General features: G+C 45.1%; 1 protein-coding gene across 2 annotated transcripts in view; it reads right to left on the bottom strand.

Moving 5' to 3' along the window:
- Positions 1 to 4,922: 4,922 nt before the first annotated feature.
- Positions 4,923 to 14,361, bottom strand: part of LOC139538808 (ephrin type-A receptor 6-like) — a 241,830-nt gene continuing 232,391 nt past the window's right edge. Inside the window, exons 13-18 of one of the 2 annotated variants that reach the window (XR_011667814.1) lie at positions 9,389 to 9,450; positions 9,080 to 9,289; positions 8,149 to 8,298; positions 7,287 to 7,480; positions 7,036 to 7,180; positions 4,923 to 6,734 (exon numbers count right to left, since the gene is read on the bottom strand). Coding sequence is in view for 1 of the 2 variants with exons in the window: in XM_071341262.1 (XP_071197363.1) it covers positions 6,626 to 6,734; positions 7,036 to 7,185; positions 7,287 to 7,480; positions 8,149 to 8,298; positions 9,080 to 9,289; positions 9,389 to 9,450 (875 nt within the window). In the remaining variant the exon portion in view is untranslated. Of the gene's footprint in view, positions 6,735 to 7,035; positions 7,186 to 7,286; positions 7,481 to 8,148; positions 8,299 to 9,079; positions 9,290 to 9,388; positions 9,451 to 14,361 lie in introns of both variants that reach the window. The other variant, XM_071341262.1, reaches the window with a different exon arrangement.

Below are 14,361 nucleotides of genomic sequence, written 5' to 3'. Positions count from 1 at the left end.
ACACTTACAGCTCGTATGTATAACCACAATGCGATAACACTCACAGCTCGTATGTATAACCACAATGCGATAACACTTACAGCTCGTGTGTATAACCACAATGCGATAACACTCACAGCTCGTATGTATAACCACAATGCAATAACACACAGCTCGTATGTATAACCACAATGCGATAGCACTCACAGCTCGTATGTATAACCACAATGCGATAACACTCACAGCTCGTATGTATAACCACAATGCGATAGCACTCACAGCTCGTATGTATAACCACAATGCGATAGCACTCACAGCTCGTATGTATAACCACAATGCGATAACACTTACAGCTCGTATGTATAACCACAATGCGATAGCACTCACAGCTCGTATGTATAACCACAATGCGATAACACTCACAGCTCGTATGTATAACCATAATGCGATAACACTCACAGCTCGTATGTATAACCACAATGCGATAGCACTCACAGCTCGTATGTATAACCACAATGCGATAGCACTTACAGCTGGTATGTATAACCACAATGCGATAACACTCACAGCTCGTATGTATAACCACAATGCGATAACACTCACAGCTCGTATGTATAACCACAATGCGATAACACACACAGCTCGTATGTATAACCACAATGCGATAACACTCACAGCCCGTATGTATAACCACAATGCGATAACACTCACAGCTCGTATGTATAACCACAATGCGATAACACTCACAGCTCGTATGTATAACCACAATGCGATAGCACTCACAGCTCGTATGTATAACCACAATGCGATAACACTCACAGCTCGTATGTATAACCACAATGCGATAACACTCACAGCTCGTATGTATAACCACAATGCGATAACACTTACAGCTCGTATGTATAACCACAATGCGATAACACTTACAGCTCGTATGTATAACCACAATGCGATAGCACTTACAGCTCGTATGTATAACCACAATGCGATAGCACTTACAGCTCGTATGTATAACCACAATGCGATAACACTCACAGCTCGTATGTATAACCACAATGCGATAGCACTTACAGCTCGTATGTATAACCACAATGCGATAGCACTTACAGCTCGTATGTATAACCACAATGTGATAACACTTACAGCTCGTATGTATAACCACAATGCGATAGCACTCACAGCTCGTATGTATAACCACAATGCGATAACACTCACAGCTCGTATGTATAACCACAATGCGATAACACTTACAGCTCGTATGTATAACCACAATGCGATAGCACTCACAGCTCGTATGTATAACCACAATGCGATAACACTCACAGCTCGTATGTATAACCACAATGCGATAGCACTTACAGCTCGTATGTATAACCACAATGCGATAACACTTACAGCTCGTATGTATAACCACAATGCGATAACACTTACAGCTCGTATGTATAACCACAATGCGATAGCACTTACAGCTCGTATGTATAACCACAATGCGATAGCACTTACAGCTCTTATAATCAGTGGTGTAGTGGAGGGTAAACGCAAGTAAACACAATTTACTCACCTTTATTTTTTGCATGACAGTACACCCACCTTTTGGGAAAGAATTCATGGAAAGTATAGGGAACGTTACTTTTTTCACCGCGACTGGCGATCAGTTTACCCACCTATGTTTTTTGTTTACCACTACATCACTGCTTATAACCACAATGCATAAAATTCACAGCTCTAATATACACTATATATACAAAAGTATGTGGACACCCCTTCAAATTAGTGGATTTGGCTACTTCAGCCACCCCCATTGCTGACAGGTGTATAAAATTGAAAGGCCTTACTAAAGAGCTCAGTGACTTTCAACATGGCACTGTCATAGGATGCCATCTTTCCAACAAGTCAGTTCGTCAAATTTCTGCCCTGCTAGAGCTGCCCCGGTCAACTGTATGTGCTATTATTGTGAAGTGGAAACATCTAGGAGCAACAATGGTTAAGTCACAAAGTGGTAGGCCACACAAGCTCAAAGAATGGGACCGCAGAGTGCTGAAGCGCGTGAAAATCCTCTACCCTCAGTTGCAACACTCACTACTTTACTGACTTTGACTTTATTGTCCCCATTGGGAAATGTTGTAAGTTCCAAACTAAGTTCCAAACTACCTCTGGAAGCAACATCAGCACAAGAACTGTTCATGGGAGCTTCATGGGTTTCCATGGCGAAGCAACCACACACAAGCCTCAGATCCCCATGCGCAATTCCAAGCGTCGGCTGGAATGGTGTAACGCTTGCCGCCATTGGGCTCTGGAGCAGTGGAAACGTGTTCTCTGGAGTGATGAATCACGCTTCACCATCTGGCAGTCCGACGGACTAATCTGGATTTGGCGGATGCCAGGAGAACACTACCTTCACGAATGCATAGTGCCAACTGTAAAATTTGGTGGAGGAGGAATAATGGTTTGGGGCTGTTTTTCATGGTTCGTGCTAGGCCCCTTAGTTTCAGTGAAGGGAAATCAACACTACAGCATACAAAAATGGCATTCTAGACGATTCTGTGCGTCCAACTTTGTGGCAACAGTTTGGAGAAGGCCATTTTCTGTTTCAGCATGACAATGTCCCCGTGCACAAAGCGAGGTTCATACAGAACTGATTTGTCAAGATCAGTGTGGAAGAACTTGACTGGCCTGCACAGAGCCCTGACCTCAACACCATTGAACACCCTCAACCCCATTGAACACCTTTGGGATGAATTGGAACACTGCCTGCGAGCCAGGCCTAATTGCCCAACATCAGTAATGCTCTTGTGGGTGAAAGGAAGGAAGTCCCCGCAGCAATGTTCCAACATCTAGTGGAAAGCCTTCCCAGAAGAGTGGAGGCTGTTGTAGCAGCAAAGGGGGGACCAACTCCATATTAATGCCCATGATTTTGGAATGAGATGTTCAATGACTTTTGGTCATGTAGTGTATAACCACAATGGTTAACACTCACAGCGCGTATGTATAACCACCATCTCCATTGCTCAGCTCACTCAACTCAGATACACAACTCCGTCTCTTTCCATTGACAGGCCAGCGCGCAAAAGACGCGCATGCCTACAGCAGGCCACCACATTAATACATTTCAATTTAGAACAAAATCAAATACATCAGTCAATGGACTACAGTAGGCCTATATGCTCAATTATTGTTAGGCCATGTCAGTGGACTTACATTACTGGGTTTGAGTTGGTTGATGATGGTGGTTTTCCCGCTGTTGTCCAGTCCCAAACACAACACGTTCACTTCTTTCTTCTTCAGACCCAGCCATCCCGACAGTTTATCTAACAGGCCCATTTGTCCTGCTTACAACATCCGATCCTAAGGTTTAAATGTGGATTTGGTATAGGCCACCTACCCCCTCAATATATAATCAAAAGTTTCTACCATTTCTCGCTGCAATTTAGTCTAACGTTCTAAAATAGAATGTTGCCATGGATATGAGGACTAAGTAACTAGACAGCAGGTTGGCAGTCCAGTCTGTGAATAAGCCTATTAGAGTGAATTAATGCTCTGAACCTACTGCTGACCTGACTCGCAGTATGGGGTGATTCTGAGACATTAGATAATGTCAACTTCATGAGGAAAGGTTTATTACATAGGCCTACAGTAGCCTGTACATATTCCAGTCATGCTGAATATGTACAGGCTACTGGTGTTTCATTTATAGACTTTTTTTAGTGGTAGCCTATACATTCAGAAAACGAGTTGATTATTAATTATTTAACACACATCACGAGTCAAGACAATAGCAGAACTTGGATTTTCTCTTGCTTTATCCGTAGTTGATCAATTAAGCACAAGCAGTAAACAAATTGTTGGATATCTACAACATCGCCCTAACTCGAATATTGGTACTGAGTGGCGCAGTGGTCTAAGACACTGCATCTAACCACACCTGGTTCGATTCCAGGCTGCATCACATCCGGCCGTGATTGGGAGTCCCATAGGGCAGTGCACAACTGCCCTATGGCCCCAGTGCACAGCGTCGTCCGGGGTAGGCCGTCATTGCAAATAAAAATGTGTTCTTAACTGACTTGCCTAGTTAAATAAAGGTTCAATAATTTTTTTTTTTTAATTATGCATGATCCAACTGCCCCATCTGCTGGCTAGCATTAAAAAGTCCACCTGAAATACAGTATATTCTACAAACTTTTCGGGACACTGGTGGACAAAATACTTCCAGTGATGTTGAGGTAACAAAAAAATATATGTGTAAACTGATCGCCAGTCACGGTGAAAAAAGTTATGCTCTCTATACTTTCAATAGATGTCAGGCTAAATAAAAACAAGTAAAGTGTCAGGATAAATAAAAACAAGTAAAGTGTCAGGATAAATAAAAACAAGTAAAGTGTCAGGATAAATAAAAACAAGTAAAGTGTCAGGATAAATAAAAACAAGTAAAGTGTCAGGATGAATAAAAACAAGTAAAGTGTCAGGATAAATAAAAACAAGTAAAGTGTCAGGATGAATAAAAACAAGTAAAGTGTCAGGATGAATAAAAACAAGTAAAGTGTCAGGATGAATAAAAACAAGTAAAGTGTCAGGATGAATAAAAACAAGTAAAGTGTCAGGATGAATAAAAACAAGTAAAGTGTCAGGATAAATTTAAAAAAGTAAAGTGTCAGGATAAATAAAAACAAGTAAAGTGTCAGGATAAATTAAAAAAAGTAAAGTGTCAGGATAAATTAAAAAGTTGGTTAAACTGCATTTACTTGCGTTTACACTCCAATACACCAATGAAGACTTCCAGTAAATATAGCCATGTTCAACCAGATACCCTTCTCATGGGGAGGGATAGTTTGATGGCACAGTACTGGGGGAGGCATCATCTGATGGAACAGTACCCATAAACAATGCCTCCTATAAGAACATGCCATCCATAGAATGAAACAGTCAGTAATAAAAAGACATCTAACCACCAGTACTGTTCACCTTTATTTGCAAATAAATATCAGTTTTAAACTGCCTCTTACAGTGTGCAAGATCTACCACGTCTCTTTGAAAATGATAGAAAAATAAAATACTAGAATTAGAAGTATGCTTGTACTTTGTAAAAAGAGCATTCTCCCTTTGCTCAGCAGTAAGACCTGCTAAACAGCCTGATCTGGGTTCTCCTTCCAGGAGGAGCCAAGTGTATCCTCCCTCTGAGAGGTCTGTCTGTGAACACCTGCTGGACAGGTGAGCTCCAGCCCGGTAGAAGTTGCCTCAAAACACAGATCTAGGATCAGCCTAGCCTACCTCCATCCTTACCTCAACCATTAGTGGGTAAAATTGTAAACTGACCTTCGTTCAGTTTCCAGGGGCAACTTCCTTCTACTCCGTACAGGCTCCTAAGGTACACTCCTGCTCCTGAAAATACTGTATACTGTAGGTGTGTGTGTGACCGACTGGGTTTGAACCCGGGTCGTCTGCGCTCCACAAGACTGTGTTAGCCTGCTGAGTTAAAGCCTAAGCATTTGCTTCGGGGAGCTAATGCAAGTCTTCAGGTTTCAGGCAGAGTGTGGGGTGGTCCACCTCTGCTACCTGTGGATCTGAAGAGGTTTATGGGATATTACAATGCTGTTGAGGGCCATATAGAGATAAAGAGATGTGTATATATATGACTTGGTGCTGCTGTCTCTGTGCGTCTGTCACCGAGCAGAACATACCTCTATCTGTCTCTAGCATGGCATACATGTGAGTCTTGACAGCAAACACATATCATGACACCAACCACTGTATGCCAAACAGCCTTGGTTTCCATTCCTACTATATACATTGTTTTCCAACAGCTGCCATAAGTCTTTAGCATTGCACAATTGGCCTGTAGAGCTAGCATGTTAGCGTGTAACAGAGTCTGTTGAGGTTTGCTGACAATCTGCTCTCAATGTCTATAGGTCCATAAGAGACTATAATTTATTTATTTCTCTTATCGTAGTTACTGAGACGACTGCATATATTGCTCATTTAGATAAAATGCTAAATAAATAAAGATAGTATCCAGATTTACTAGGGCGCTCACATACAAGACTGCACAGATATAAATATTATTTTAGGATTATAATTGATAAATTGTTCTATACACTTAAAACATTCAGAAATCCTCCGCACTTCCAAAGCGGACTCTTCGTCTTCTTCAAGTATTAGCCTACCCAGATACTCTGGAGAGGTTAAAAAACGCAACGTGAATACCTTATGATAACGCTTACTTATCAAACTCCAAAATAATTAATATCATATTAATTAAGGACAATCCTTTTGAATGCCTGTCTGTTAGCAGCTACATCATGGTCACAAAAACATGTAGTAGATCACGTTCCCAAATCTACAGCTCTACCGTATAATAAGTACTTATGCTGCAACAAGGCATACATTCCCCAGGGGGAGCCAGGGACAGCCAGTACAGTGTGTCTCTCCAGTCCTGTCCCTGTCTGTATTGTCCTGTCTCTGGCTGAAGCAGGTTCAGGTGTAAAAAACAGTCTGGCTTTGTGGAGTTTCTGCATCAAGGTCCAAGTGTGTGGTAGTCTGAGTATGAGAGGCCTCCGGGCTGAGATGGTCCGTCTGTACGCCTGTCTGAGGCACAGGCTGTGGCTGTCTGTCTGTCTCTCTCGCTCTCTGTCCGTCTGTCTGTTTTAAGGTCTCATACATGGAAGCCATTCTCGTGTAATAGCTGCAGTCGGAGGGTCTGAATGCTGCTGACGATCCTCCTCTGGTGGCCAATCAACACCACCCCGATCCTCCGCACGTCTCTAGGGGGAGAGGGAAGACACGCACGCACGCGCACGCGCACACACACACACACACACACACACACACACACACACACACACACACACACACACACACACACACACACACACACACACACACACACACACACACACACACACACACACACACACACACACACACACACACACACAATTGGATAGGGGAAATTGTTGGGTTAACGTAAGGTATTGGAAGGCAGGCAGTGCAACTGTAACATTTAGTTAAAGTTAGAGTAACATTAGAGTAATGTTTGAAGTAGGGAACAGTTCCTCCACTCACTCAATACTCATCTGTGCCACAGAGTCCAGTGTGCTGAATCCTGCTGCCACAAAGCTACTCTTGTATTGGCTCATCTTGATGGAACCCAACCAATCCCCGATGGAGATGAACATGTGGTAGTCCACCACCTCTCCTGGGGACTCTGCTAGACTGACAGATGGATCAAACAAAAGAGAATATAATAAGAACTAAAAACGTTTCACTTGCGGGTGAAATCAGAGCGTCTGTTAAATGAAATGAATGTGATGTACCCCTGTATATCTTCCACCAGGGCCAGCAGGCTGCTGGGGTTCCTGATCAGCTTGTCCAGGAAGGAGACCACATCAGTGAACTTGGGCCTCTGGCTCCTCTCCTTCTGCCAGCAGTGTAGCATCAGCTGGTGTAGAACCACGGGGCAGCCCATTGGAGCAGGGAGACGGTAGCCCTCCTCTATGGACAGGATCACCTGGGGTGGATGAAGGGAGAGAGTCAGCACGCACACACTTCTCGCTCATGTCATCCAGCCATTTCAGGGAGTGTGTACTATGCCAGTATTACTACAGTACATCAGAGCTACTGTAAGCATGCCTCCAGGGTGTGTTAGGGGGGCTGTGTGAATATAACAGCCTGTTCATTTGGCCTGTAGCCTTGATGTCCTCTCTGAGCCCTGACGGGTGGCAGGATGGGGCGGAGGTGTGAGGAGGCAGAGGCAGCAACAGTCAGGGATTGGCAGGGGCGATTGTCTTGGAAAGCACTTCTAAGCAATTCCCCAGCATCACAATCCCCATGAGGCCAGGGGCTGTGTGTGTGCTGGTGTGTGCTGTGAGGAGCTGAGGGGGATTACCAAAGAGCTTTCACACTCCACAGGGAGACGGGATGAATCCCCTCCATCCCTCTGACGATTGACCAGAGACCGTGAGGTCAGTCAGCCAGGGTCTGACTCCACAACTTTTAAACCCCTCCGTTGGCCAGTCTCCCCCCCCCCCCCCCCCCCTCTCCCTCCAGTGGAATCTCAAAGCTTTAGATATTATACAGTATGGACACTCGTTAGAACGGCGTTTCACGATACCAATCCCATGTTGGGATTAAGACTCCCATGTTAACTCCATAGAGAAGACATCATCCACAACTCACATCCTGATTGGACATCTCCCAGTAAGGCCGCTCCCCGTAGGACATCACTTCCCACATGACGATACCGTAGCTCCAGGCATCGCTGGCTGATGAGAACTTCCTGTAGGAGATGGCCTCTGGAGCTGTCCACCTGATAGGGATCTTACCTCCCTGTTCTCTCACACACACACACACACACACACACACACACACACACACACACACACACACACACACACACACACACACACACACACACACACACACACACACACACACACACACACACACACACACACGTCAGGTTCCATCTGGTTCGTGACAATGCATGCTTGAGGAAATATGTGCAATTGACAGACCATATGTTAAACAGTCTCAGTTTGAATGCACTTCTCTGAAGTCTCTCAATGTGTACAAACACATGTTCACAGTTTGAGATTTTGTGTCAAAGAACAAAGAAACGCTCTGAGCTGCTTTAACAGCAGCACTAACCTTCCTCCTGGCCTTTCTCCCTCTACTCTCTTTCTATCTCTTCAGATGAGGGCAAGAGTAAAATCACCAGTCTGCACAAATCCTCAGTCCATATTGTGGCTGTGACCCAACCTGCCTGCCTCCTCCCCACTCTCTTCCCCTACTCTCGCCCCCTGTCCCCTCACCCTACCAAACCAAAGTTCTGTCGAGCGGAAAATAGTTTACAGATGCCCCCAAAAGCAAAATATCCTTTCTGTTCTCTCTTCCCCATTTTCTTCCAGAATACACCACTTCCCCTCAGAGTGACCCTGAGAATAGAGGTCACTAGGAGGGCATGCAGACTCAGAGAACTGTGATTTTTTTGAACAGACAGACTAAACAGAACAGAAATAGAACAAAATAACAGCAGTTGATCGATTGGAAAGAAGATGAGTGAAAGCTATTGAAACCACAGATAAGGTCAGGGGAAGCTCATAGTTACCGTGGTGGTGTAAGCAGCCTCGGGGTCGTCCTCCAGGACTCTGGACAGGCCGAAGTCAGACACCTTACACACCAGGTTGCTGTTCACCAGGATATTACGAGCGGCCAGGTCTCTGTGGACGTAACCCATGTCAGACAGGTACCTCACGCCCGACGCGATGCCACGCAGCATGCCCACCAACTGGATCACTGTGAAGTGACCGTCGTGCTTCTAATGGAGAGGGACACAAGAGAGCGAGATTTTCATTTGTTATGTCTTTCTGTTCGTTTATAATTGAAAATCAATAAACAAATGGTATTTGCTTCTCACCCTCAGGAAAGAGTCCAGAGATCCATTCTCCATGTACTCCACCACAATCATCACAGGTCTGCCTGAAATCACAGCACACAGCACCACCAGGTCAGTCAGACGTGTTAGAGATGTGACTGGAATAAGAGCCTGCCCACACCCAGCTCTCCAGTGTCTGAGCAGGAGAACCTTCCTCTACAGTAATGCTACTAACCAAGCAGCAGTCATCTCTTGCATACTGTCTGTGTATCATCATTGTGTCAATATTTGCTGCAGAGAGTAACCAAGAGGAACAAATTAACACTAGCTCAGGTTTCCCTGTGTTTCATTAATCCCTGTTTGCTGAAGGACTCAGAGTGGAGTTACTCTCTGTATGGTGGTTAATAGAAGATTAGACCGGGGGTTAGAATAGATACTTTATTCTAGATTTCTGTGTTTAATGGACATTTGTCCCAACCCCTCCAGACACTCAAACATTGAGAGGCTCAGGGTCAGCAATGGTACAGCACCATTGGAGCAGATTGCGGTTTAACCTTGCTCAAGGGTTGGTACTTTCTCTAGCATCTAGGCCACCTGCTGCCCACATTTGCATCTGCACGCTGTTTCCCAGTCAGAGTCTATGAGCCTGGGGAGGGATTAGCACTAGCCTTTAGCATCAACATGCTGTTTCCTGTTAGAGTCCATGGGCCTGGGGAGGGATTAGCATTAGCATTTAGCATCAACATGCTGTTTCCTGTCAGAGTCCATGGGCCTGGGGAGGGATTAGCGTTAGCCTTTAGCATTAGCATGCTGTTTCACGGTGAGGGTCTATTGGCCTGGGGAGAGTGGACCATAATCCACCACTGGATTAATTAACATCCTGTTTGATTAACAGCCTGTTCTAATTATTGGCCACTGTTATTACTCTTTAGTCACACCAGGGAGGAGAGGTAGACAGGCGGGAGGTCAAGGGAGTAGGAGATGAGGAGCCACGGTAAGGGCAGAGAGAGAAGAGAGAGGAGGGGCCCGGGAGGGAGAGGGAGTCAGGACAGCAGAGAGGAGGAGGCCGGGGTGAGGACAAAGGGGTATTTATCGGCTGTCTCCCCCTGCCTCTCATGGGGCACCCATCTCCTCTCTGTGATCCCCCAGTGGGTGAGTGTGCTGCTGAGTGCACTAATTACAGGATTACACACAACAGAGAGACAGAGACAGCTCTGGACAGCTTAATATATTATAATAATAATCAAATCAAATCAAATCAAATTTTATTAGTCACATACACATGGTTAGCAGATGTTAATGCGAGTGTAGCGAAATGCTTGTGCTTCTAGTTCCGACAATGCAGTAATAACCAACAAGTAATCTAACCTAACAATTCCACAACTACTACCTTATACACACACACAAGTGTAAAGGGATGAAGAATATGTACATAAAGATATATGAATGAGTGGTGGTACAGAACGGCATGGCAAGATGCAGTAGATGGTATAGAGTACGGTATATACATATGAGATGAGTACTGTAGGGTATGTAAACATAAAGTGGCATAGTTTAAAGTGGCTAGTGGTACATGTATTACATAAAGATGGCAAGATGCAGTAGATGATATAGAGTACAGTATATACATATGAGATGGGTAATGTAGGGTATGTAAACATTATATTAAGTGGCATTGTTAATATGCATTAAAGACAGGTCTTTCATTAGAAATCATACAGCCAAATCATAGAGTGATCCATAAAACTACACATTTAATCAAACAACGTTTTTCACTGTTTCAGAGCCTATTGATTTGTGTTATGTTTCTTGTCTGTTGTGTTGTCCATCCATTGACACAGAGTGAGTGCCATGGCTCCATGGTAATGAATGAAAGGGAACACTATAGGAACCCCCACTGTTCAAACTCATCAGACATTTCACAGCTCCTGATTCACACAGACTACAGCTGATTGGTTCTGTCGATCCCTCGTTTAGCTTCGCTAAAGTGACATTCTGTTTACTCCTCACAGTATCCTGTTAATTGGGGTAATTGGCCCAACAGTCTGGCAGTAAGGACAGGCCCGCTGTGAGGCTGTAATATCACAATATACAATCTGAGATGCGAAAAGAAACAGGACGGGAGGTTCAAAAGTGTGACCCCGCCACGGCTGAATTAGAAGCAGGCCTCAGTCAGGGGTCGTTGTCATGATTACTTGGTTTCCTGTAAAATGTACTATTTCAATTGTATCACACTTTTTGGAGGACTGCGTTTCAGTTAACTAATGGCTATTTAATGAATTCTTCAAGACATGGATCAGTTTCAGTGAAGTGAAATAACGTTGGCGCTGACATCCCTGGCCTGCTGCTCGGCTATAGTGAGAGAGGTAGGGGCAGGTCAGGACCCTCCGTATCTGGCTCATCTATAGGCCAGTGATTTCTTCAGCTAGCCAGGCCGGACCTGAATGGGGGCTCTGTGAGGCAGTCACTAAGTCAGCCAGCCAGGCAGAGAGAGAGAGAGAGTGAAGCAGTGGTGAATGGGGGCTGAAGATATAGAGCAGCTGGCTGGGCTGGCAGCAGAGAGCAGTGATCAGAGGTTGTCTGTCCATGGTGCTGACCAGATTATACTTCTCTCTCTATCAGCTCTGAGCTTCAGAGAGGACTAGGCCTGAGTTCTCCATGTAAACCTCTCTCTATCTCTACCTCTCTCTCTTCCTCTCTCTCTTCCTCTCTCAATCCAATTCAAGGGGCTTTATTGGCATGGGAAACACATGTTAACATTGCCAAAGCAAGTGAAGTAGATAATATACAAAAGTGAAATAAACAATAAAAATGAACAGTGAACATTACACTCACAGAAGTTCCAAAAGAATAAAGACTAATAGCTTTTGGTAGGTTTCCAAACTACATTCCTTCCGTCTATAGCATTTCTTAATATTGTGCAGTTCCTTCGGCTTTGATGCCTCATGATTGAGTATTGTTCTGTTCAAGTAGACTGTGATTTTGCTGTGATCTGATAGGGGTGTCAGTGGACTGACTGTGAAAGCTCTGAGAGACTCTGGGTTGAGGTCAGTGATAAAATAGTCTACAGTACTACTGCCAAGCTATAGGTGTAACTACCATAGGAGCCCCCTCGAAGCCTACTATTGACTATGTACATACCCAGCGTGTGACAGAGCTGCAGGAGTTGTGACCTGTTTTTGCTGGTTATGTTGTCATGTTGTCATAGTCATAGATGGCATATGGGGGAGGGAATGCTGTCACCTCCAGGTAGGTGTTTGTCCCCCTGTGTGCTGAGGGTGTCAGGTTCTTGTCCTGTTCTGGAATTTAGGTCGCCACAGACTAGTACATGTCCCTGGTTCTGGAAATGATTGATTTCCCCCTCCAGGATGGAGAAGCTTTCTTCATTAAAGTATGGGGATTCTAGTGGGGGGATATAGGTAGCACACAGGAGGACATTTTTCTCTGTTGAGATCATTTCCTTTTGAATTTCTAGACAAATGTCAAATGTTCCTGTTTTGATTAATTTAATGGAGTGAGTTAGGTCTGCTCTATACCAAATTAGCATTCCCCTTGAGTCCCTTCCCTGTTTCACACCTGGTAGTTTGGTGGATGGGACTACCAGCTCTCTGTAACCTAGAGGGCAACCAGTGCCCTCTAGGTTACCATGCTTCTTGTAGGATGACAATGTCTGTATTTCCAATTTCTTTGATGAAGTCCAGGTTCCTGCTCTTTAGGCCAAAGGCAGATGACCTCAGGCCTTGGATATTCCAGGATGGGATAGTGAAGGCTTTGTGTTCCATAAAGTATCCAATGTTGTTGGTCGTGTGGTTTGGCCTCAGCCCAGTAAGTGTGAGCAGATCCTGCTGAGCTTCTGGTACATGCCATTGGCTTGTGATAGTGTAAGAGTGGGGGTTGGGCCTGGGCGGGGTGTCTATTGATCTGATCTGTCACTTCCTGTGTGAAGTGTTGGGGCTGTGTTTGAGAGCAATGTCCTTTAGATTCCGGCCGAACACGGTGGACACTGCTGCCTTGTATAGGTGGACCTGGTCATAGAGGCTGTTCAAGTCCAGGGTGGAGTGGTGGGCCAGGAAAACATTTGGTTTTGAGGCACAGTCACAGAAAATACTTGCGTTTACCCGCTGTATGGTAGCAGGGAGGAAGTCTTTTCATGGTAGCAGGGTGGAGATAACCACTTGTGCGTTGGGGTAAGTAGAAGTAGCTTTTTCAATCACTCCCTTCAGTGCTGTGGCCACCCTTTCCTGCTGTGCTCTCAGGTCGTTTGTGCCTGTGTGTATTATTATGTGGCTAGGTGAACCTAGTTGGTCCTCAGACAGAAGGTCTAGGGGGCGCTAGGTGTTTGGACACCAGAGTTTAGACACTGTGTTTGGGAAAAAGTTTTTTTTCTTGTATATATTTCCCATTTGAGTCCATAAGGAGTACATTCTGTGTCTTGTGTATGTCCTCAGTCGATGTGGGGGGGTTGTCAGGAGGGCTTTCAGGGTGGCTGACAGGGGGGGGGGGGTGAGAGGGGGTGAGAGCCCCTGGGCTTGGGGTTCTTCATTTGTCTGTTCTGCTGTGATGTCGACGCTATGGTCAGGGTCTGGTGTGGACTGTTCTGCTGTGCTGTCGAGACTTTTGTCTGGAACTGAGGTGGGCTGTCTTCTCTGTGGGGGTGGCCACCTCTCTAGTGGGTTGTTCTCTGTCACACGCCATTCTCCTCATCCTCTCCTCCAGCAGTCTGATCCTCTCCTCTAGTGCTCTGTTATTCTCCTGCTCTTGCTTTTTATTTTGTTGAAGTTGTCTCACCACAGTCCAGAGTGCAGATATGTCTCTCTGTACCTCCAGCTCTCCGGGTCTGGTTAAGGGGGTGTTGTTGTGCTGGACTGTTGTCTGGGTCTGTGCTGACTGGAGTGTAATCACCTGCTGTTCCAGCTCCACCTGCCTTACCTCCAGCTGGGTAAATGTATCCTTCATTTCAATGAGGGGGTAGTACTCTGTGCTGGGAGGTTGACTTTCCACTGGGGGTTGCTCGT

This window comes from Salvelinus alpinus, chromosome 14 (assembly GCF_045679555.1).
Source record: "Salvelinus alpinus chromosome 14, SLU_Salpinus.1, whole genome shotgun sequence".
Classification (NCBI taxonomy): domain Eukaryota; kingdom Metazoa; phylum Chordata; class Actinopteri; order Salmoniformes; family Salmonidae; genus Salvelinus; species Salvelinus alpinus.
This window is presented reverse-complemented; position numbering and strand designations above follow the sequence as displayed.